Below are 22885 nucleotides of genomic sequence, written 5' to 3'. Positions count from 1 at the left end.
CTCCGCCGACGGGACCGTCCGGAGGTAAGTTCATTTTCTCCTCTCCCCCCGCCAGAGGCCGGCGGCGGTGGGGCTCGGCGCGTTTCCTCCAGGCAGGGACTCGGAGTTGGCCCCGGGGAGCCGGACGCCGCCATTCCCGGCCCCGGGGGAGGTGGACGGAGCAGCGCTCCCCGTCCCCGCCCTCCAGGGGGACTGGCTCCGGAAACGAGCGCGGCCTGGAACCCCCTGGAACCTGGACGGCAGGGTGCTGCGGGTGTGATTGGCAGGTTGGCGGGCGCGATTGGCAGGTTGGCGGGCGCGGGGTAGGGGCGCAGCGGGGCGTGCGGGGAGGGTTTGGCGGGGCCGGCGCGGGAGGGGACCTGCCGACCGGTGAAGGGGGTCTCTGGAAGGGTCGGAGGTCGGCCAGGTCCGCGGGGAGGGGAGACCCACAGCCTCTCCCTCCCCGCGAGCAAGTTTCGGTCCCCGGGAGACGTGTCTCCCTTGCAAGTTTCAGTTGCGTCCTCCAGAGTCCAAGTGGGCAGGACTGAGGCAAACTTCGTTCTTTTAAATTATTGCCTTCCTGCCGCGGGACTTCGTTTCGACTAGGCAAGGGGAGGATGGGGTGAATGAGGGCATTGGAGAAGCTGGAAATCTCTGCGCCTTTGCAGAGTTTGCAAAATAGTTTGGAGCTCACAGCCGGGTGTTGGTGCGGCAGTTGTGATGCGGCAGAATGGTTACTCGCAGGTATTTTAATGCCAAGAAATGTGAAGAGTCTATGAATCCACGGGTGGACATTTCTAGAAATTGAAGATTAAAGTCTGCCCGCGCCCCCCTTCATTTTAATCCACGGATGCTTTTTAGTCAGTAGATTTCAACCTGAGTTAAATGAGTCCCTTACGGGACTGGGAAGGAGTTTTGAATTGGGGCAATACCCAGTCATTGGAAATAAGGTGACACATAGAAAAAAAGTGGGGACATGGTCTTAAATATTTTGTTTGTTGGAAGAAAGTGATTTCAAGCCTGTATTAATTCATTTATAAATAGAAGTAAGTCTTTGGGATAGATATTTAATGTTTCGTAGCACAGAGAAGTTGGACAAAACTTTAGCTATCACCCTGGCCAACTCCCTCACATGTTGAATCTGTGAGAAGTTCTGTTACAGGGAAGTCAGGGTACTTTTTTCTTTTGTGCAGTCATCTTAACAAGAATCAAATTAGCCAGCATCAAATGGACAGTGGTTTATTTGCTTTTATTTCTCACTCTGTCAGACCCGAAAATTAAGAAAAACGTTTCTGAGCTTGCTGTTTTTTTTATAGTAAAGTCTGTAAACATAGTCTAGTTTATTACTTAAAGTGGATGTTGTTGACCTATGTTATATTCCACATAGGTAACTGAAATATGTCAAAATATGAGAAAAAAGCTACACTAATAAAGGTATAAATTAATTTAAAAAGGAAAACCAGAGCCTTAATTCCAAGTACAGGTATTCTGAGTTAAGAGAAATTCCTTTGCTGATTACCTATTTAAAGAATCACTGAGGTGTCACAAGGGCATTCAAAGAAGCATCATTTCCCAAACATTAAGAACTTGGGCCCTGAGCCTTGCTGTTGCTGCCTACTTACTGTTTTTAGCTAGTCTGTCTGACTCTCTGGCATCCTTGTTTCTGGTGAGAATAGCTCATTACCAGTTGTAACATTGTTTTGACATGAAATAGCTCCTCTGGAGGACAGCTGCCATTGGTTAAACAAGCCAGTAAGTAGAAGTGTCGGCTTTGGCACCATCTGTTTTTTTTAAACATCTTTATTGGAGTATAATTGCTTTACAGTGGTGTGTTAGTTTCTACTGTATAAAAAAGTGAATCAACTATACATATATCCCCATATCTTGGCACCATCTGTTAATTGGCTGGTCATCCTTGGGAACCAAGACAACTTCCTGGCATGGCAGATCCAAGTTGGACTTCCAGTGCCAGGCAGAGGTTGTGTGTCAGGCTTTGCCTTCATGTTGCATCTCTCTCAGGTTACTGTTACCTTTTGTAGCTAGTGAAGATGGGTGAAAAAGAGGCCAGTAAATTTAAGCTAGTGGCAAGTTGTAATGAAACAAAATTACTTTGATTTGTAAATGCTAGGAATGTTAAGGCAGTTTGAAGCTGGCAAAAAAACTTAGCCAAAATACCAAAACTTTAGGAATTGCTGCTTCAGTTAGAAAGTGGCAAGTGATTACATTTTCTGGTTTATGTTTGCAATTTCACTTCAACCATCCTTGTTTCGCTTTAGCACAATGGTATTGTTACACCAACAATACTCAGACCATTTATTCCCAGAAAGGTATAGTTTGTCCCTTCAGTGTGATTTTTGAAAGGCATATTGCATTGTTAGATATGATTTCCTTATATTTAGTGTCTCATTTTTTTTCCTTTAGAAAGTGTCTCAATTTTTACAGTGGAAGTCAATACAAAAATAATATACATTTGAAAGAAATCTGACTTCTAGCACACTTCCTTATAGTACATGGGCATTAGAGCACGGGAATTAGAGTCATAAACTTGGAGTCTCAGCTGGTCTGGTCTCTGCCATTTCCAGGTTATGGTATTTCATGCAGATAACTTAATTTTTTAAAGCTTGTTTCTTTGTAAAATCGGGGGGGGGATCATAAATTCACACTTGTTTGTTTATTCAACAAATATTTCTTGAGTGCCTTATTGTACCCATGACCTTGTGTTAGGTACCTTGTTTTCAACAACAGGAGGGATCAGTCCTTTGAAGTAAAGTACAGGGAGCTATAAAACCTGTCACCAGGGAACCTAACTTGATTGGGAGTGGCAGGGCAAGCTGTCCTGAGGAAGTGGCTGGTAAGACCTGAAGGATGAGGAGAAGATGGCAGGTGGAAAGGGCAAGTGGGAGGGTGGGACACTTTGAGTATGAGAGAGAGCGCGTACACGGTCCCTGAAGAGAATGCTTGTGTGTTAGTTCCCTCTGTGGCACATACGCCACCACTGTTAGTTGTGGAGGGAAGGTAGGCTCTTGGCCCCGTGCTCGCATCATCTAAACCAGGTGAGAACAGAGGTGGCTCAGCCTTTGTAGAAAGGGAGTTAGTCTAGATGACTCTCACCTCGCTAGACTGGAGATGAGTCTGCACACTTTGTGTCTACTTTTATAACTCTGGCACCGGTTACTTGATAGTTCTTATATCTGTTAAGTGGTAAATAAAAGGTTCTTTGATTTCTTTAGCGAGATGCTGTATAATATGAGTGTAGTGTTTTGATTTAATTTTGATAGTATTTTCCCTTGGAAGAGCTTAGACCCCCCTTATTTAAAATATCTCCTCCTCACAAAATGCAAGTAGCAATCCACTGTAAAATTAAAAAAAAAATTAGTAAGTGGCAGGTAATTTCATTTGCTTATAGGACGCTCAAGAGTGACTCTGGAGTTTTATAGCTTGTTTGGTTAAGTATCTTTGGCTCTAAAGAGATTATTTAGTTATTCTCTGATAGAGGTATATGTTGCACCTGTGTCTTGCTGACATTGATACTAGTGTAGAAAAAATTTTAATTTTATCCTGGGATTTCCCTTCACTGAATTAACAAGTGAATTAAAAAATATTAGAGCAATGTTTTTCATGAAATAAGTGAAAGAATATCATTTTAAGCTTCTTAATACATTAATTTTGGTTAGTACTATTATATAGATCAGTAATGGCAAATTAGTATTTTACTGCGGAATTAATGCAGCATTTATAAGCCAGTTGGTTCTCTGGATTTTTTGTTCCTGTTTCTTTTTGTTTGGCTTTTGGATGTTTTAATGCTTGTTAGCATATCTGCAGTTACATAAGAAAAGATAAGGTGAAATAAGACTTTGAAAAGTCAGTGACAATGGAAAAAAATGGAATAGATGTGGAGGTTAAAATTTACAAAGTTTAGGTATGTGAGTGGGGGCTAGATATTTCTGTGTATTTTGCTGATGGCTCATAAAAATGAATTGGCAGATAACTTGATATTAATGGTTAAAAATTAAGCATCTCACCTGTTCCATGTTCCTTTTCTCTTTCTAGATTTGTTTTGGATTGATTTTAAAAAATAATTATTCCATTTCCTCCTTTTTTATTAGCTTGGGATTATATATTCTTTTACTCTTTAGTATTTGCCTAAGAAACTCTAATCTTTTCTCTACTTATCAAAGTGTAGCATTAATTGAGACTTTCACCCTTTTTCCAGATAATGTTAAGGCCTTTAAAAACATGTAAGTCAATTTCTTTCCTATTTTTTAAACCTATTTCATTGTTATCATGTTTTTAAATGCATATATGTATTATACCCCAAAGACCTATTTCTGTTGTTTTGTACCATTATTATTCAGTTAGACTTAACTGTCTTTCTTTTCCTTTATTCCTTCTTGTGATACTGACCTTCCTTCTGAAACAATTTTCCATCTGCCTACAGAATACCCTTTAGTATTTTCTTTAGAGTGGATTTAGTGTTGAAAAATTTTCAGTCTCTTAGTTTGTCTAAGAATGTTTTTATTTCACCTACATTCTTGAAAGATACATTTTGCTAGGTATAGAATTATAGATTGGAGGTACATACATACATATATTTGTATATTAGTTCTTTGAAGAAGAGATTATTCTATAATCCTTATTTCTATTGAGAAGCAGCTGCAGTTTATCACTTTGTTGGTAATTTGTTTCTTTCTCAGGCTATTTTTAAGATTTTCTTTTTGTCTTTCAGATTTTATTTAAGATGATGTCCTTTCCCTCCCCCGCCCCTCACCCCCCCCCCTTCCTTTTCTTGCTTGGGCGTATACGTGTTAATGCTGTTACCTGATGTTTTTCATCAGTCTTGGGTAGTTTTCAGCTGTCATCTCTTAAAATATTGCTTCTCCCCATTTCTCATGCTTAATCTTTCTGGTACTTCGGTTCCAGTGTTAGGTCTCACTGACTCCACTGTGTATTTCACCTGTCTTCTAGGTTTTCTATTTTTTTCTTTTTTTCTGGACATTTTCTTCTGGCCTATCTTCCGGTTTACTAAGTTAGTCTTCATCTCTGTCTAATTTGGTCTTAAATGTGTTCATTCTCTGGGTTCTTAATTTTGGTTATTGTGTTTTTCATTCTAGAATATCAGTTTGGTTCTTTTTAAAATCTGCTATGCCGCTTTTATAGTTACTAATTCCCTATCAAAATGTTCAAGCTTTGCATATATCTCTGTGGAGTACTTACTCTTTGCATATATCTCTGTGGAGTACTTACTCTGGAGAGTAAGCATGTAACTCTGTCCCAGAGTCCTGCTGGTTTTTTCTGTCGTCTGGTATTTCTCAAGGAGTCTTATCTCCTTGTATGCCTGCTCATCTTTGATTGTGTACTGTTCATTGTATTTGAAAAATTATTTCTAGAAGTAATTATAGATTTAGATAAGGATTTTTCTGTTGCTTTTGCCAGGCACTTAGGATCACCTTGATCCAAATTGAGATTTTTTTTTAGCGTCTGTGCAAAGGCTGGTTTAGTTTACTTTTGTGTTACTCTTTCTTCTGGAATTCAGCTTTTTGAAGTCTTATTCCAAAGCACGGGATGGCTCCCTTGGTGGCTCTTGTACTCTGACATGTTGTCTTCCTAGGTTGCAAGGCTGCCTAAGTGCATTTTAGCCTCTCAGGCACCTCCCTTGATTGGGCAAACACTTCCGGAAGGAAAGAAGCCCCAGGGTACCATGGTCCCCATTTTGGATTCCTCTTCTTAGACTGTGGCTGGTAATTCCTCATTATCTTGTTAGCTCTTTGATCGCCCCACCTCTCCCCACCTTTTAAAAATTAAGGTGTAATATACATATAATAATATGCACTAATCTTAAATGTATACCCTGAAGAATTTTTATAAATGTGATTAAGTATATAATCACACCCAGTTTAACGTATAGAATATTTTTGCCACCGCGGTAGGCTCTGTCACACTCCTTCCCAATCCATCCACCTTCCTCCCTTACCTCAAGTAACAATTACTCAGTTTTCTCTCACCATAGAAGTTTTCTAGTTTTTCGTCAAAATGGTATCATACAATATGTACTCTCTTGTCTGGCTTGTTTCATTCAACATTGTATTTTATCAGTGAGATTCAGGTATGTTGTTGCAAGTGGCAGTAGTGTTTCTTTTTTATTGCTCTGCACTTTTTCTAGTTTACTGTGGCCTCAAAAAAAATTGCTTCAAAACTCAGTGACTTAAACAATGACAACATTTATGTTTGTCACAAAACTGCAGTTTGGGCAACGCTTGTCTCTGCTTCATTTACTTTCAAGTAGGGCAGCTCGAAGGCTGGGCCTAACGTTATTTGAACGTTTGCTCCCACAGCTGGTGGTTGATGATAGAGCATCTTAGGTGGCCTGAGTTTGTCACTGGGTGGTGGCCGGTTGCCAGGGCGGTCGTCCTGCACAGGCAGCCCAGGGAGGGGGGGATGTGGAGAGCCAGATGGACGCTAGATCACCTGTTAGGAACCGACCCAGGTTTAGAGAGAGCAGAAACCTGTTGATGAGAGATGCAAGGTTCCGGAACAACATGTGAGTTGAGAAATATTACAGTGACTGTTATTGGAAAATACTGTCTGTCATAGTAGTAACCTAACATACGAATGTATCACAATTTATTTCTCCATTCTACTTTTAATAGGCATTTGCATTATTTCCAGTTTTGGGCTGTTATAATAAAGCTGCTATGAACATTCTTATATATATATTTTGTTGGACATATGGACTCCTTTCTTTTGGAAGTATCCCTAGAAATGGAATTGTTGAGTGATAGGTAGATAAATATTTAGCTCTTGGAGTTACTACCAGTTTTTCAAAGTTGTTGTACCAATTTTTACCCTCTAATATTTTTAATAATTAAAAAATATACTTTATATATACATTTATATATATATATATTTTGGTCTAGGTTTTTGTCTTTAAGGTTGGTGTGTAATATGTGGTTTAGTTTTGTCGGAAATGCAGGTCCCTTATTTTGTCTTTTATGTAACTTTCATGTGTTTGTGTTTTACTTTCCCAGCTGATGATTAGTTATTAGAAAATAGAGGCTAAGTAGGATAATGTGGTTGTGAAGTAATAGACTCATTTTGAAAGCAGCATTTTAGAATATGTATTCAAATTAGTTACCATTAGTAGACTACATTAGTTGCTGAAGAGAAATTTCTTTTTAGAAATTGCTTTTTAGAGATATGAAACCCTATTCATCATCAATTTATATCACATTTTATTATCAGTTTGAATTCTAAGCTCCTTCACCAGACTTGCTTGGGAAATATTTTTCTTTTCTTTTCTTTTTTTTTTTTTTTTTTAAGAAATATGCCCTTCCAGACATTTCACTATTTAAAAAAAATTAATTTATTTGTTTTAATTTTTGGCTGCGTTGGGTCTTCGTTGCTGCGCGCGGGGGCTACTTTTCATTGCGGCGTGCGGGATACTCATTGCAGTGGCATCTCTTGTTCCAGGGCACAGGCTCTAGGCGCGCTCGCTTCAGCAGTTGTGGATTGCGGGCTCCAGAGCACAGGTTCAGTAGTTGTGGTGCACAGGCTTAGTTGCTCCACGGCATGTGGGATCTTCCCGGACCAGGGCTTGAACCCATGTCCCCTGCATTGGCAGGCAGACTCTTAACCACTGCGCCACCAGGGAAGCCCAATATTTTTCTTTTACAAAAACTTTTTCCTACAAAGTTGATGATCTGCCATCACTGAGGATTGCCAAAAGAATATCATCTGGATTCTCCCTTTGAATTTAGGATTACCTTTGATTACTTCACTGTTAGTAGTCATCTTGACTTTCTTCCAAGTGCCCTTTGAATCTGCCATCCCCCCGGCTTTTTAAAACATAACCAACATTTTAGACCAGTTTTTTCCAGCTCATACTTGGTTTATTGCAATAATTTATTAATTGAGTCTACTTATAATGCTGAGGAAGTTAGAACCTTTCTTAGTTATCCATTGATCTAAAATTAGTTTTTAGGTCACAAACCTTACAGTGCTAGAAAGAGAACTTAAAAATTATGTTTCAATTCCTTTATTTTATAATAAGACCAAAAATGGATCCATGCTCATGCATGTGTCAAATATATGAGATATTTAGTTTATGAAAGCATTTTTTTTTGTCATGCATAATCCCTTGACAGTCTTGAGTGGTAGCCAGGTTGAAAAAGCTAACTTCTCATTTTATGGATAAAGGAACCAAGGCTCAGAGAAGTGAAGTGACTTGATCTGCATTCCTAGAGCTGGTTAATGGCAGAGCTGGACCACTTTCATCTTGGACTTGCTGTATGTTGAGTGATTTTCTTACATTCTGCCATCAGCTTGCTGAATTCCAATTTTATTGACATCTTACATGAATTTTCCTCTTTTTACCTGTATACATTTACATTTTTTTGCCCATACATTTACTCATTTTAACTCAGTATAGGGCCTTTGCATGAGCTGAAGCCCTTGACTCCCATCTTCTTTAGGACTTTTGTCTTGACTATGTTCTGTTAACGGCAGGGTGGCTGGGATCAGGTTTGTCTCTATTGCTGTATCTCAAGCCCTTTGAGAAGTTTTTACATGTTGTAGAGCTGAATTAGTATTTATTGAACGGATGGATGGATACATTCTTGTGTTTAGAATCCAACTAGATGTAAATTCCTTAAAGTTGGGCCTGGAATCCTGTCTATTTTTTAGTCCTCGTAGTGTCTGCAGCAGTGCTTATATTATACTTAGCTGTATGTAATTTTTAATTGACTTTTTAAATGAAGCCAGGCCCCTGAAAATCAGAGATACTGTACCCTTCATTCTAGCTTTTATCTGTAGACCTCAGGCATTATGCTTAGTTCTGGTAGGATGTATCAAGTACGTTAGGCAAATGTGACATGTAAGCAAATTATAAGCTGCTTTTGAAAGGCCCTGCGTCTCTGTAACTGAGATAGGAAAGGAAGCCTTGGGAAGGACATTTGTTTTCCTGAATACCTAGAAGTTGACGCGTTGACCAGTGTAAAGCTACTAGAATTCGATAAGTCCTTCTGGAAGCCTAACTTAAATTCTACCTGTAGAGGGGGAAATCAGACCTGGTTCTTATCTGATGCTTCATTAACATACACGTGTAAACAAGCCTAGGAAACCGAAGGATTTCTCATTTTGCCCATCTCCTCCTCTGATCTTATTAGCAGGAAGTACTTTGTTGATTGAGTGAGTGGGGTAAATAAACCTTCTACTCTAGCTGTGATAGAAGATTTGCTTTACTTCTCTTGAGCAGGGAAAATACTGAAAGCCATGGGAATTCAGCATTGTGTTTCAGGGGGTGTAAACTGCAGAAAGAGCATTCTTTATAGAAAGCTCAAGAATTGTGAAAGTACAGTGGTGAGACCATCCATGTCAATGAATAATGACTTTAAATATTAACTAAAGTTTTCTTTATCTGGCATGAGAAGACAGTACCCTGGAATCTGCCCTGACATATTTATTTGAACTAATGAACTGTACATCTGAATTAAGAAGGGAAGGTACTAGAATTGCTAGGGTGTGAGTTCCACGAGGTTGGGGTATTTGTTTTGTTCGTGGCTGTGTATGCAGAGCCTAGAACGCTGTCTGGCTCATAGCTGCTCAGTAAATATTTATTGAATGAATAGTAAATTTTTATATTATCTGTTCATTTTAAATTTAAAAATTGAACATTAATCACTTTAAGTATTGGTTTATAAGCCTTTGGGGAAATACATTTAAGTTGGTTGAGGCATCATTTCTGATACTTCTTGCTGATTGTGAGAAAGTGGCACAAAGCACATTGGAGAGCATTCATTCACTCACTGTCATTAAATTTCTTTGCGATGTTTTTTAAATGGATGCATGAGACTCCATTACATATAAATTAACAATTCATTTAGTCAGTCCCTTATTATTGCACATTTAAGTTGTTTATACTTTTTTTTTCTGTTACAAATAATGCTTCAATTAAGGCAATTTTCTTAAGCTTTTTCTTGGGATGGTAGTTCAATGCATGGCAATTCAGCAAAACAGGATCTAGGAATTTCTACTAGAAAATGAACTTGTATTATAGAGCTGTGAAGGTGAGATCAGAATCTTCAGTGATCAGATAGCTAAGAGCAGATGCACAAATGACACAGCTCTTTGGGAAGGCTAGCTGCTTCTACGTTTGGTTAATGTATAATCATCAGTTTTTTCATGTAAATTCCCTCTTGCATTTTATAGTGGACCTGGCTATCACTTGTATTTGTCTCTTTCTCTTAAAGAATAAGTGAGTCAGGGCTTCCCTGGTGGCGCAGTGTTAAGAATCCGCCTGCCAAGGCAGGGGACACGGGTTTGAGCCCTGGTCCGGGAAGTTCCCACATGCCGCGGAGCAACTAAGCCCGTGTGCTGTAACTACTGAGCCTGCGCTCTAGAGCCTGCGAGCCACAACTACTGAAGCCCACGTGCCACAACTACTGAAGCCCACGCACCCAGAGCCCGTGCTCCGCAACAAGAGAAGCCACTGCAATGAGAAGCCCACACACCGCAACGAAGAGTAGCGCCCACTCGCCACAACTAGAGAAAGGCCATGCGCAGCAATGAAGACCCAACGCAGCCGAAAATAAATAAAATAAAAAATAAATTAATTAATTTAAAAAAAAGAATGTGAGTCACTACAACTCTTTCCGTGTCTTAATTATGACTTAAAGATTATAAATGCATTTAACTCTTTTATACATGTGATTACTTAACATATGTTGTCAGTCTTATTTATAATCATTTCATTTCTGAATTTTGTTGGAAAAGTTTTGCTTTTTCATAATAAAATATATATTCATACAAAGGACTATATGTAATGTTATGTAAGGTCTAATAGAATGATATTTGTACTGTCCCCTCCCTCAGGTTAAGTGGTAGAATGCTAGCACTACTGTCTTGGCTCACACCTCCCTACAACTCCTCCTCTATCTTACTCCTGTCCCCAGAAACTCTGGGATCCAGCATTCTCTTGCTTTTCTTCTTTTTTTTTTTTTTTTTTGGCGGTACATGGGCCTCACTGCTGTGGCCTCTCCCGTTGCAGAGCACAGGCTCCGGACGCGCAGGCTCAGCAGCCATGGCTCACGAGCCCAGCTACTCTGCGGCATGTGGGATCTTCCCGGACCGGGGCACGAACCCGTGTCCCCTGCATCGGCAGGCAGACTCTCAACCACTGCGCCACCAGGGAAGCCCCACCCTCTTTTTTAAAAAAAATCGTGAATTATATACTTATTTCTGTTGTATCTTGCTTATTATCCTTAGTTTTACAATTTGAACTTGTTTTTATGGTAACTTTATCTGTGGAAATTCTTACGAGACCTGGGTTGAGAGTGCTTTCTCCCAGAGAAGAATTGCAATTGAGGACACTGTCAACCCAGGGCCACTTAATTTCTAGGCTTGAGATTTTCACAATGTACAAGTAGTATGGATTTGAACTTGATACCCGTGTGAAGGTTGGTTTTGGTTGCAAACTTCCAGGGAATATTCCCCTTCTCCTTCCAAAACACCAATAAGCCTAGACGCAGGGGAGAATTTTTCTCTAGTCTCTGTTTGCGGTAGATTGTTTTTTCATAGTTTATTATTTTTTATTGAAGATTTAGTTCTTCAGGGACCAGGCTTTAAGTGCTTATCTTTAGTCTGACTTCCCATATCGTGTAGTATGAAGCTTTTGCTTTGTCCGATGCATGACTGTTAACACTGAAAGCTCTTCAGCATTATCCAATAGAATTTTCCATGATAATGGAAATATTATATATCTGTGCTAATATGATAGCCAGTAGTCACCTTTGAAATGTGGCTAGTGTGACAAAGGAACTGAATTTTAAATTTTAGATGCTTTAAATTAATTTAAAATTAAAAAGCTACATGTGGCTAGTGGCTCAGTATTAGACAGAATAGCTTGGTTATGGGGCATTGTCAGTGCCTCTAGAGCAGTTGCTGGCATCATTGCCCACCTTCCACTCTCTATTTGTGCTCCTGTTTACTTTTTTGGTCTCTGAGGACATCCCTTAGTTGCTTGTGAGCTTTGCTATGCATTCAAAAGGATAATTCTTATATTTTTATCAAGCATTTTTAGGTGTCATGTAGCAAAAGGGTTCTCAAGCCGTTTGGACACAAGAATTGCAGAAAGGGAAGTCTCTTACAGCTTTATTTTATTAGTTAGTGAAGTACTTATCTTTTTTTTTTTTAAAGAAGATGTTGGGGGTAGGAGTTAATTTATTTATTTATTTTTGCTGTGTTGGGTCTTCATTTCTGTGCGAAGGCTTTCTCTAGTTGTGGCAAGCGGGGACCACTCTTCATCGCGGTGTGTGGGCCTCTCATTATTGCGGCCTCTCCCGCTGCGGAGCAGAGGCTCCAGACGCGCAGGCTCAGTAGTTGTGGCTCACGAGCCGAGCCGCTCTTCGGCACGCGGAATCCTCCCAGACCAGGACTCGAACCCGTGTCCCCTGCATTAGTAGGCAGACTCTCAACCACTGTGCCACCAGGGAAGCCCTGAAGTACTTATCTTGAATGATAAACATTGGAAAGTTCGTAGCAGAGTGGTGGGAATTCTTTAAATAGAAACGGACCATGAAATTAAAAATTATGAGAAAGAATTAATTAAATAATTACTTTGTCCTTATGCTACAAAATTTTTAAAGATGATAAAAATAGAACTGTGGGTAAAGTTTTTAAAGTCTTACACATAATCTTCAGCTTCTTGGTGTCGGTAAGTGTTTTATATATACAAGAGTGCATGAATGAAAAAGTATACACGTATTTAGAAGGAAAAATATTTTGAAAATGGATGGAAATAAACCAAATGAGTTTAAGAGATCATAGTGAATGGTGGTATTGGGGGAACAGCTAAATCCTCTTGGATTTAGCAGGAGCGTGTGTTAGTAATTTAGTTGTAGGGATTTTTTAAAAAATCTAAGTAATGAGTCCTAGCTATTTCTCACGTAGACACTTCTTTTTCTCTTATAGGCAAATATTAGAAACATGCAGTTGGTTTTTAGTATTTATGAATTAAAAAGTCTAAATTCTTTGTAATTTCTGTTACTTCAGGATTTGCTTACCCTTTCGAAACCATAGGTAACTGATTCTTTTTTTACGTTTCTATTTCTTATTGTAGTAAAATACACGTAAGATTTACCATTTTAACTATTTTAAAGTGTACAGTTCAGGTACATTGAGTACATTCACATTAATGTACAGCCATCACCATTCGTCTCCAGAACTTTTTTCATCTTCCCAAAATGAAACTCTTCACCCATTAAACACTAACTCCCCATTTTCCATTCCTCCAGCCCCTGGCAACCACCATTCTACTTTCTGTCTGTGTGAATTTGACTTCTCTAGGTCCCTCATACATGTGAAATCATAGAGTACTTGTCCTATTATGACTTGCTTATTTCACTTAGCATAATATCTTCAAGATTAAATTTGATTTTTTAAAATTATAATTTGTGATGAGATTAAAAGTGGAGATTACATTAGCTTTTAGTAGAGATTGGGAATCTTTGTGTATTTTCTTTGTAGAAGTTATTGTACAATGAAATAAATTAATGTTAATTTGATCTCCAGACAGAATATTATTAGAAACAACAGAATGTGCTACTGTATGTTGTGGTTTATAATTCTATTAAATTTAAGTTTTAAAATAATTTAAAAGTGGGACTGTTGAGCTAGTTTTAGAATAGATGATCTGGTGTTATAAAACCAGAAATCCTTTTAAATACTTCCATAGGTTTTAACTGACTAAAAGTGACAGGAGGGACTTCTCTGGTGGCACAGTGGATAAGACTCTGCACTCCCAATGCAGGGGGCCCGGGTTTGATTCCTGGTCGGGGAACTAGATCCCACATGCGTGCCACAACTAAGAGTTCGCATGCCACAACTAAGGAGGCCATGTGCTGCAACTAAGGAGCCGGCAAGCTGCAACTAAGGAGCCTGTGAGTCGCAACTAAGGAGCACGCCTGCTGCAATCAAGACCCAGCACAACCAAATAAAATAAACTAAATAAAAATAAATATTAAAAAAGTGGGCTTCCCTGGTGGCGCAGTGGTTGAGAGTCCGCCTGCCGATGCAGGGAACGAGGGTTCGTGCCCTGGTCCGGGAGGATCCCACATGCCGCGGAGTGGCTGGGCCCATGGGCCATGGCCGCTGAGCCTGCGCGTCCGGGGCCTGTGTGCTCCGCAATGGGAGAGGCCACAGCAGTGAGAGGCCCGCGTACCGCAAAAAAAAAAACCCCAAAAAACAAAACAAAACAATAAAAAAAGTGACAGGAATTATTTTTAGGTCATGTTTAGTGCCTGCAGTAAAGAAAAGGATATGGTGGAGTTTCTTTCCTTTAACTGGTCCTTGAGTTCCCTGTCAGGATGGGTGTCAGCGGGCCTAAGGAGGCCTGCTGTAGCCTTACCACTTGTGCATATCAAGTATTATCACAAAAGTTGGAGGAGCCACTTGAAAGAACCCATAGTAGGTTAGCATGAGGATAAATTCTTTGCTGAAAATAAACAGCAGTGGCTCAAGTTCCTGGAAAGTGCGTTGAAAGGCCAGATTTTGCAGAAATATCCCAATAATGCCTTTTACGTGAAACTCTGGATTTAAGACAGACTCTTTCCCTCTTAGACGGTGTGAAAAACAACAAGTAAGATTTTTCTTCTTTCTTCTTTGTATGTCCAGGTTGGTAGCATTTTGAGGAGGAGGAAGGGAATCTGAAAGTTTTATCATTTGTGCTTCTGAACTGCCTCATTGCTGAAAAGAATTGGTGACCACCTACTTGGGGATGGAGGGTCTGCATTTCAAAGCTGTGATTAGCATAAAGAATCTTGAACATAGGACTTCAGTTATAAGTAATTTAAAAATATGTTTTCTAAGAAGTACTCCATGACATTAATTCCAGCTCATGCATTGTTGCATATTTGTCAAGTACATTTACCACCTCAGATAGTAAGGTTATAAATCCAGTGTTTATAAGTTTTATTATCCTGGTTTTTTGAGGTTACTATTTTTAGTGCTGAGAAAACTAATATATGAGGAACTTCAATCCTTGAATAAGTTTTTATCTGGCAGTTTATAACTGTGGATAGGAGGGGTGCATGACTTAGTACAAAGTGCTTTGATGTTGCCATGTAGGAATTTTAAATTAAGATAAAAAACTTGATATAAGCATGAACAAAGAGAGAAGTCCCTGGGCAGAGAGAAGACCCCAGAGGTGTGAGCGAGCTGTGCGTGAGCTCCCGGGGCCCCTGTGAGCGGGTAGTCTCCTCTGTGTCTCTGTGACATGGGGCCCTCGTCCTCGGCCACCTGTCAGTTCGCTCCTCTGGGCAGCGTGCGCCACCTCCTAGTCTCCTGGCCGGGAAACAAGTCTAATAGACTCGGCGAAGCACCAGGAAGAAAGTGTATTCATTGTGAGAACCTTTCGTCACGTGGATTATGTGTTGCTTTAGAATTTTCCCTACGGCTTCTCATTTTCTTTGGGATAATTGGGTTATCTGGAAATGGAAATCATTTAATAGTAGCCACTGCAAGACGAAGAGGAGGGCGTGTGGGGTGGGGGCCAGGTGATTATGCGGTAGCCCGTCGGAGATAGGCCACTACTAACTACAGCGTGTGGACCCTGCTGGGCGTCCAGAATTTCTGTTCGGAGAATTTATCCTTCTTTTGTATATTACACAGTATGAGTAGAGATGTTTTATAGATGGGGCAAGCATTATTTCTTCAAAAAATGGTTCCTGAACTGAAATCTGTTTCAGAAGCAGAGGTCCTTAGTATTATGCTATTTTCTTAATTGATCTGGAAAGTAATCACCGCTTCTGGTGATTACGAGAAGTAGCTTATCAGTTTATGAAGGCAGCTACACATGACTTAGCACAAATATAAATTTTGTATCGAATCTGATGTTACCTTGTTTGTGGAATTTCATGTATTAGGTTTGGGGAGGCATTTGTGCATCCGTGGTTATGTTTAAATGTAGCATTAGTATTACTTTATGCCTCATTTTGTTTAATATATTATCAAGAGAAGAAGATTTATAATGGAAATCTTGGCAGAGGGTTAAGTTTGTATTTATAATAATGCAGGGTGGTGCTTTACGTTATACTCAAAAGAACCAAATACAAAATTTTGTACGTAGTATTTATAAAGTGTATTTTTAAAATATGTACAGAAAGTTCCTGGAAAGGAGATATGCCCCACATGGTTGGGTAGATGTAGTGGCATTGTACTGTGAGAGAATTTTTTTTCTTTCTACTTTGCTGCTGTTTCCAGCTTTTTAAAACAATGAAACCATATTACTTTTATAGTGAGGAAACTGCCCATTATAAGGGAAAGTGCATAGCAATCACTTTGGTAATCTTTATTTGATGGTGTATATAAATCACCTGTGTGCAGTCAGAATACATTTAGCTCGCGTGATATGCTTAATTTACCCCAAACGGAGTGCTTTCTTCCTATGACTTATTTATGTGGGGGTGGGATGGGGAGGGACTGAAGACAAAGGGCACATGTTAATAAGTTTCTGTGTATTAACTCCTTTAGACATACTATTTGCTTTTGAGGTAATGGCTTACTGAAAAAGGAAAATAGGAGCAGAATCATGATATTCCGAAGATTGGTAATTTTTTATATTTAGATGACGTCATGGGGTTCTTTTAGAAATAGAAAATTTTTATATAAATTATTTTTATTTCCTTTTAGAAAACTTTAAACACTGACCTTTAGAAAATATGATTTCTTTCTCTTTGTTTTCTGACCAGGACATGTATTCCTCTGAGAAACGTTGGACAGCAGATTTGGGTGTAGTGCCTGATCGGGACCACGTACAAAGACATCTCCAGTCATGGGTAAGTGCCCTTCCTCCTGTGTATCATTTCAGTCCTCTCAGGAGCATCTGCAGTGTTGTCCTTAAAGAAAAAAATTGTTACTGAGCAGATTGGAATTATGTCACTTCATCAGAGATTGGATAATCTGGTTCAGCCCAATACTGTGCACTTGCCTGTATTTAAACGAGGAGATTGATGTTTGATTTATTCTAAGAAGTTAGGTGTGGTGAGGATATCTGTGTCATTAGCTTCTTGGCTGGTTTAGTTCTACTATCTAAACTTTTCTGTTGACTAGCCATTGGAAAGTGACTTTTTGGAAATATGAAGAGGGAAAAAATTGCAGTTGACCATAATTAGCAGAGGTTTTATTGTGTGAAATTTAATCATTGGGTAACATAGGTTAATATTATATTTAAGCAAAAAAAAGAAAGAAATCTCTTTATCAATGTCTTTGATGGATCAAGGAACCAAGTCTATCCTATAGACCTGTCTTGATATAGATTTTATCTGCTCAGTTGTGAGGGGATGGTATGTGTAATATTTTCTGTCATTCCTTTCCACTTCTGTTTGTGAACAGAACTGGATTTTACTATTTTGTGGTGGTTACTTTTAGAGAGTGAGGAAAGAATTAAGATTTAATCCTGACTGGGATCCTATGACAGTTCTGATGTACTTTTAGAGTACAGCTTTTTGATTATGGAAACCTTGGGATGAAGTGAGCATTTTCTTATTGGAATATAATATTAGAGAGTTTAAAATTTTTCACATGTTATTTATATTAATTATATTTACCTTAATAGGAATAGAGTCGCTTTTCTCATCAGTTTGAATAATCAGGCAGTTGATAAGTGAAAATGAAGCTGTTATTGTGAAATCTTTGAGTGCTTTCTGCTAAAAGTAATATTGCAAGTAGTGGTCTTTGGTTTTGGAGACTTTTCAGTGGGTTACTTTTTCGGTGGTGTGCTTTGAATAAACAAGGATAGTTGCCAGATGAGTTCAAATACAGATTCGGAAAGAAGCACCTTTGGTTATGTCAGCTCCGTTCATATGAAGTTTTGTGAGAATGTTTACCTATCATAGAATGCCAACTCTAGTAAAGATGGTAATATGACTTCATGAACACTAAGAGCATTTTAGTTTAAAAAATGCTTACCTTTTTTGGAAATGGAACTAAATTTTGTTCTGCGTTGTAACCTTAGTGGTCTGGTAGATCACTGTTACAGCTGGCAAGTTCTTTGAGGACAAATACAGGGTGTCTTTGATTTTTGAATCTTGGTGTCTAACACGACTGCCCCCTAAAACTCAGAGCCCTGTGAGCGTGAAAGCAGAGGGAGGGATGGCTTACTAGGCAGCCAAGATACGTATCGGAACCACCAACAATTTATCCATAAATTACAATGGTTATACTTCATTTGCAAGATTTAAAATTTTTTTTTATATCTACTAGTTCATTTCTCATTTCTGCTCGTTTGTATTTAATATTTTTTTGGTTCTTTTGTTATTTATCTCTTCGAAGATCTCTTACATGCTTATTTTAAAGTCTTTTTCAGATCATTTGATGATTTTTGTCTTGTCTGCAGTGAGTTTATGTGTGGTTGTTGGTATTGTTGGTGTTTTCATCATGTTCTGTAATTCTGCAGGCAAGTTCTGATGGGAGTTTCTTTTTTCTTTTTCCTGTGTGTGTGTGTGTGTGCACGTGTGTGTGTCTCTCTGTCTCTTTGTGATTTCCCCTGCTGGTCTAGCAGATTTGCCGTTGTCTCTGCCTGGCTTTGGAGTTCCCAGATCAGAATCAGGTCTGTGTTAGTGGACCAGAGCCCCGGTCCCATGGTGACGTTGGGGATATCACAGATTCAGTCACTGAGGCAGCTGGCATTAGGTCAGCCGCTTCCTAAGCTGTAGCCTGAGTGCAGTTAGCAGAAGTCTTTTTCAGTCTAGTTTCCTATCAAGGAAGAGTGCCAGCCCAGTCCCTGGTTTTGAGCAAAGAGCCTGGCTACTGACCCTTGTAGCCCTTGTGGAGCCCTTGTTACACCACACGATCAACCCATAGTTAATCCCCGAGGATCAGCTGCCTGCTGCCTTTTCCTGCTTTGGGGCCCAGAGCTCAGCAGACCTCCTGGCTTCAGCAAGGCTCACACTTTGTGTTTCTGTTAGATTTCTGATCTGTGGAGACGTTTAACATGTTTGGGGGCATAGGTATGTCCTTTTGGTCATTTGTCTTCATATTTTATCTGTAATTTCTCTGTGTTTGTTGCGAAGAAAGGGAGCTGCAAAGCATGAACAATGCCATTGGGCATTTAACCATTGGGAATACAGTGAAGTCCCAAATCCTTACTTCACATTTAAGATTTAAAAATAAATCAGTTTCTGCTTAGTTCCCTGGTTCCTAGAGTTCCTGCCCGTCGTCCATTACCACTTCACTCGCTAGGTGAGCCCCGTGGGGCTGTGCCTCCGGAGCATGCTGCTTGCCTCACTCTAGTAGCTGTCGTCCTCCGGTAAAATCAGCAGCCTGTTTACTCTGATCTTCATCTATTCAGTAAACTCCTTAAGGGCAAAGACTTATTCCTAGTGGTAAGTTCCTGGCACTCAGTAAATGCTCAGTAAATAGTGCATGGATTTGACGGTTCCTAAGTGACATCCTTACTATGTGGTAACTGTAGCTGTTCCATGTGTTATTATTCTTAGGTTGAAATTCGAGCTGCTCCCATGAAAAGAGTGTGTGTGTAGGATAAAGCGTTCCAAGTAGGGGAGCACTGTGAGAAAGGCATGAAGGTTTGACCATACAAGGATGTTACTGAGTAGTTGAGCATTCTGGAATATAGAGCTGGGGAGGAGAGGAAATCAGGGTCCGGGGGCATGTACATTTCTGAAGGTTTGGACTTCATATCTCAGGGCTTAGGAACTATTGAGGGACTTCAGTTAGGGGAACAACTTAAGATTTTATTCTGGAAAAATTACTCTGACAAAGAGACATTTTTGTTAGATGTAAATTAAAAAGATGGGTTACAGGCAGTATTTGCTTTGCCTAGTTTTGTTCTTAGTTTTCAGCCCTTTCGTTGCTCGCTTTGAAATAAACTTTGAGTTTCTTTCTTGCCAACTTGATTTTCTGTAGTGATGGAAATCATTCTCGAGCAGAGAACTGGAACCATAGATTAGGGAGTGTTGTCATGGTCTGTGCCGTGTTGCAGTTTCTATGGGGTTGTAAGTTTTCATAAAGGTGGGAGGGAACTGAGTATATCAGAGTTCCTGTTTTTGTAAAAATTACTGGAGAAGCATGGTACAGGTTAAAAAATAGGAAGACATGTCATTAAAGATAGAATTTCCAAACCTAGATTTGGGTGAGATTGACAACTAAAATTTTTTTCAGTATTTCTCTAGAGATTACAAGAAAGGTTGGATACTTGTATGTCTGGATGCGTTTAGCTCTGCAGGATTTCCTAACCCTTCCCATGTCATGAACCATGTAGGACATGGTAGTAGTTGTACAGCATGTGAGATAAACTAATGGAGATGTTTGGGGCTTGGAGGCTACCAGCTCTGACACCTCAGGCCGGGCCGAGGGATCTGTTTCTCTGCACATCCTGACACACAAATTGGGATGCTCCAACTGTAAGACCTAGAGAATTTGTTAGGTGCTTTAAGATGTTCTTCAGCTTTTAGTCTCAATTTTTATGTATTCTGTTAAGTTCTGAGGCCGAATATTGATCTTGTGGAATATGTGTTATATGATGCTGCTATGCTGTGCATTTCATTGTGAATTGTTAACTTTATTACAATTTGCAAAAAGCCTTTTTCAGTACTTAAATTGGTCTTAATTTTCTATAATGCATATTCAGCAATGTTTAGCATTTATCAGATTTGTTAAAGATTTTGTTTTTATCAGATGGTGCCAAAGATGCAATAAAGTTGTTATATTTAAGTCTGGCTGTCATTTAAAATGGACTTTTTAGATCTTTGATGGAGATTATAAAAGCAAGAGTAGTTTGTGTAAAGAGCAGTGCTTGGGACTTCCCTGGTGGCGCAGTGGTTGAGAATCTGCCTGCTAATGCAGGGGGCACAGGTTCGAGCCCTGGTCTGGGAGGATCGCACATGCCGCGGAGCAACTAGGCCCGTGAGCCACAACTACTGAGCCTGCGCCTCTGGAGCCTGTGCTCCGCAACAAGAGAGGCCGCAATAGTGAGAGGCCTGTGCACCGCGATGACGAGTGGCCCCTGCTTGCCACAACTAGAGAAAGCCCTCACACAGAAACAAAGACCCAACACAGCAAAAATAAATAAATAAATTACTGAACTCCTACCCCCAACATCTTCTTTAAAAAAAAAAAAAAAAAAAGACTCCACCTGCCAATGCAGGGGACACGGGTTCCAGCCCTCGTCCGGGAAGATCCCATATGCCACGGACCAACTAAGGCCGTGCGCCACAACTACTGAAGCCCACATGCCTAGAGCCCGTGCTCCGCAACGTGAGAAGCCCACATACCACAAGGAAGAGTAGCCCCCTCTCGCCGCAACTAGAGAAAGACCTCGTGCAGCAACAAAGACCCAACACAGCCAAAAACAAATAAATAAACAAATTTATTTAAAAAAGAAGAGCAGTGCTTAACAATTTCTAGATGATTATTTTGATGGAATATGTTAAAAAAAAAAAAAGCCAAAAAAGCACCAAAAACCAAAAGTGATAATTTAGGGTACTAATTATTTTCCTTTTCCTAAGTTTTAAGTTAAAAAAAATAAAGCTTATCTAATCTATTAAAATTTTTAATCTTTACTTCTGTATTTATTTCACTTTCTTTGGAAAAGTTTTGCTCTGTAAGTAATTATATGAAATGTTTCCTAAGAGAGTCTTTTTGGATGTTGACTGGGCAATCCAGGAGTGAATCTGTTGTGTGGGAGAGTTTGATCCTGCCCTTTGGCCTAAATAGTGGAGTGAGTTTTTTGAGGTTACTTCGGGATATGAAATGTTTCTCTTTTATCTGAGGAAAAAGTAATGGCAGCGAATAATTTGGGATGTGGTGTATTTGTGGCTTTCTAATAAGAGTAGGAGTAAATATCATCATTCGTTGGAGCGATAGACTAAGAGATGATGCTGAAGTGAAGAACACTTTAACATTTGTTAGAGCAGATAATGTTACAAATAATTGAGGAGATTACTAAATCCCTGAGTGGTGGGATAAGGATTCTTCTGAGTCTTTTTATTAAATAGAAAAAATCATGCAACAAGTAAGATAGGACTTTCCCTAAGTACTGGCTACATCTTCTCTCTATAACAATAGCCTATCTAGATGTATATCCTGTTTTATGGAATAGCTGTGTACCTCAGAAGTTGGGCAGAAGTTAAAGAAAAGAAAAGTTAAGTTGAATTGCATTTTAAATACTGGCGTGTCTGCATTTAATGAAATCTGGAGAGAAATCCCCTTGAAAATGACATTAATTTCAGAAAATAGAGTTTGAGTTTTACAATTTTTTCTTGAATTCATTTTATTATAACTGATGTACTGGTTTGAAAAATTTCCTATCTCTTTAACAAAAACTTCTCTAAAAACAAAAACTTCTCTAATATATTCTATATGAAAATATTATAGGTATGACTTTTAGTATTTCTCATTCATCAAAAGACATATAATGGAAAACAGCTTGTAAGTGATATTTGTTATATGGTCTACAACTAGTTTATCTACATATAATTAACATCAGTTTGTTTTTTTTAAAATAGTGTCTGGACAGCTGTATATTATCACTTTTTGCATTTAGTCAAATAGACATTTTCTATTAAGAGAATTTGAGCCTGTCAGTGTATATGATGGATATCATTGTATAGTTGTCTTCTCATTTCCCAGATATGTGAAATTGATGTTAAAAATTTCCTAGCCTCGATCTTTCTCCCTTAAAACTGATCTAAAATGATATTTTGGTGTTACTTTTTTTTTCTTTTTTGGAGATAGACAAGTGATTATGTAATAATTCTTTCTAGCTTCTCTTTAAAGCCTTGGGCTGAAAGGATGAAGAATATAGCGAGAACGTCTTCCCAGTTTCCCTTACCCCAGTCTCCCACTCCCACTTCCAGCACTGAGCCATAGTTATTTTTTTTTAAAAAAGGAAATGTTG

General features: G+C 39.1%; 1 protein-coding gene across 7 annotated transcripts in view; it reads left to right on the top strand.

Annotated features, from left to right (window-relative positions):
• The window catches only part of USP6NL (USP6 N-terminal like), a 185868-nt gene that overhangs the window by 43508 nt on the left and 119475 nt on the right, over positions 1–22885 (top strand). For 2 of the 7 annotated variants that reach the window (XM_027121605.1, XM_027121608.1), the window contains 2 exons: positions 56–266; positions 16719–16805. Coding sequence is in view for 4 of the 7 variants with exons in the window: in XM_027121608.1 (XP_026977409.1) it covers positions 16802–16805 (4 nt within the window). In the remaining 3 variants the exon portion in view is untranslated. Of the gene's footprint in view, positions 1–3; positions 25–55; positions 288–16718; positions 16806–22885 lie in introns of those variants that run through there. The other 5 variants (XM_027121610.1, XM_027121607.1, XM_027121606.1 and 2 more) reach the window with 3 other exon arrangements.

The sequence above is a fragment of the Aethalodelphis obliquidens genome, unplaced genomic scaffold (assembly GCF_003676395.1).
Source record: "Aethalodelphis obliquidens isolate GAN/ISIS:26980383/991018 unplaced genomic scaffold, ASM367639v1 scaffold23, whole genome shotgun sequence".
NCBI lineage: Eukaryota > Metazoa > Chordata > Mammalia > Artiodactyla > Delphinidae > Aethalodelphis > Aethalodelphis obliquidens.
The sequence above is the reverse complement of the archived record's forward strand: the minus strand, read 5'-3'. Positions and strand labels throughout refer to the sequence as shown.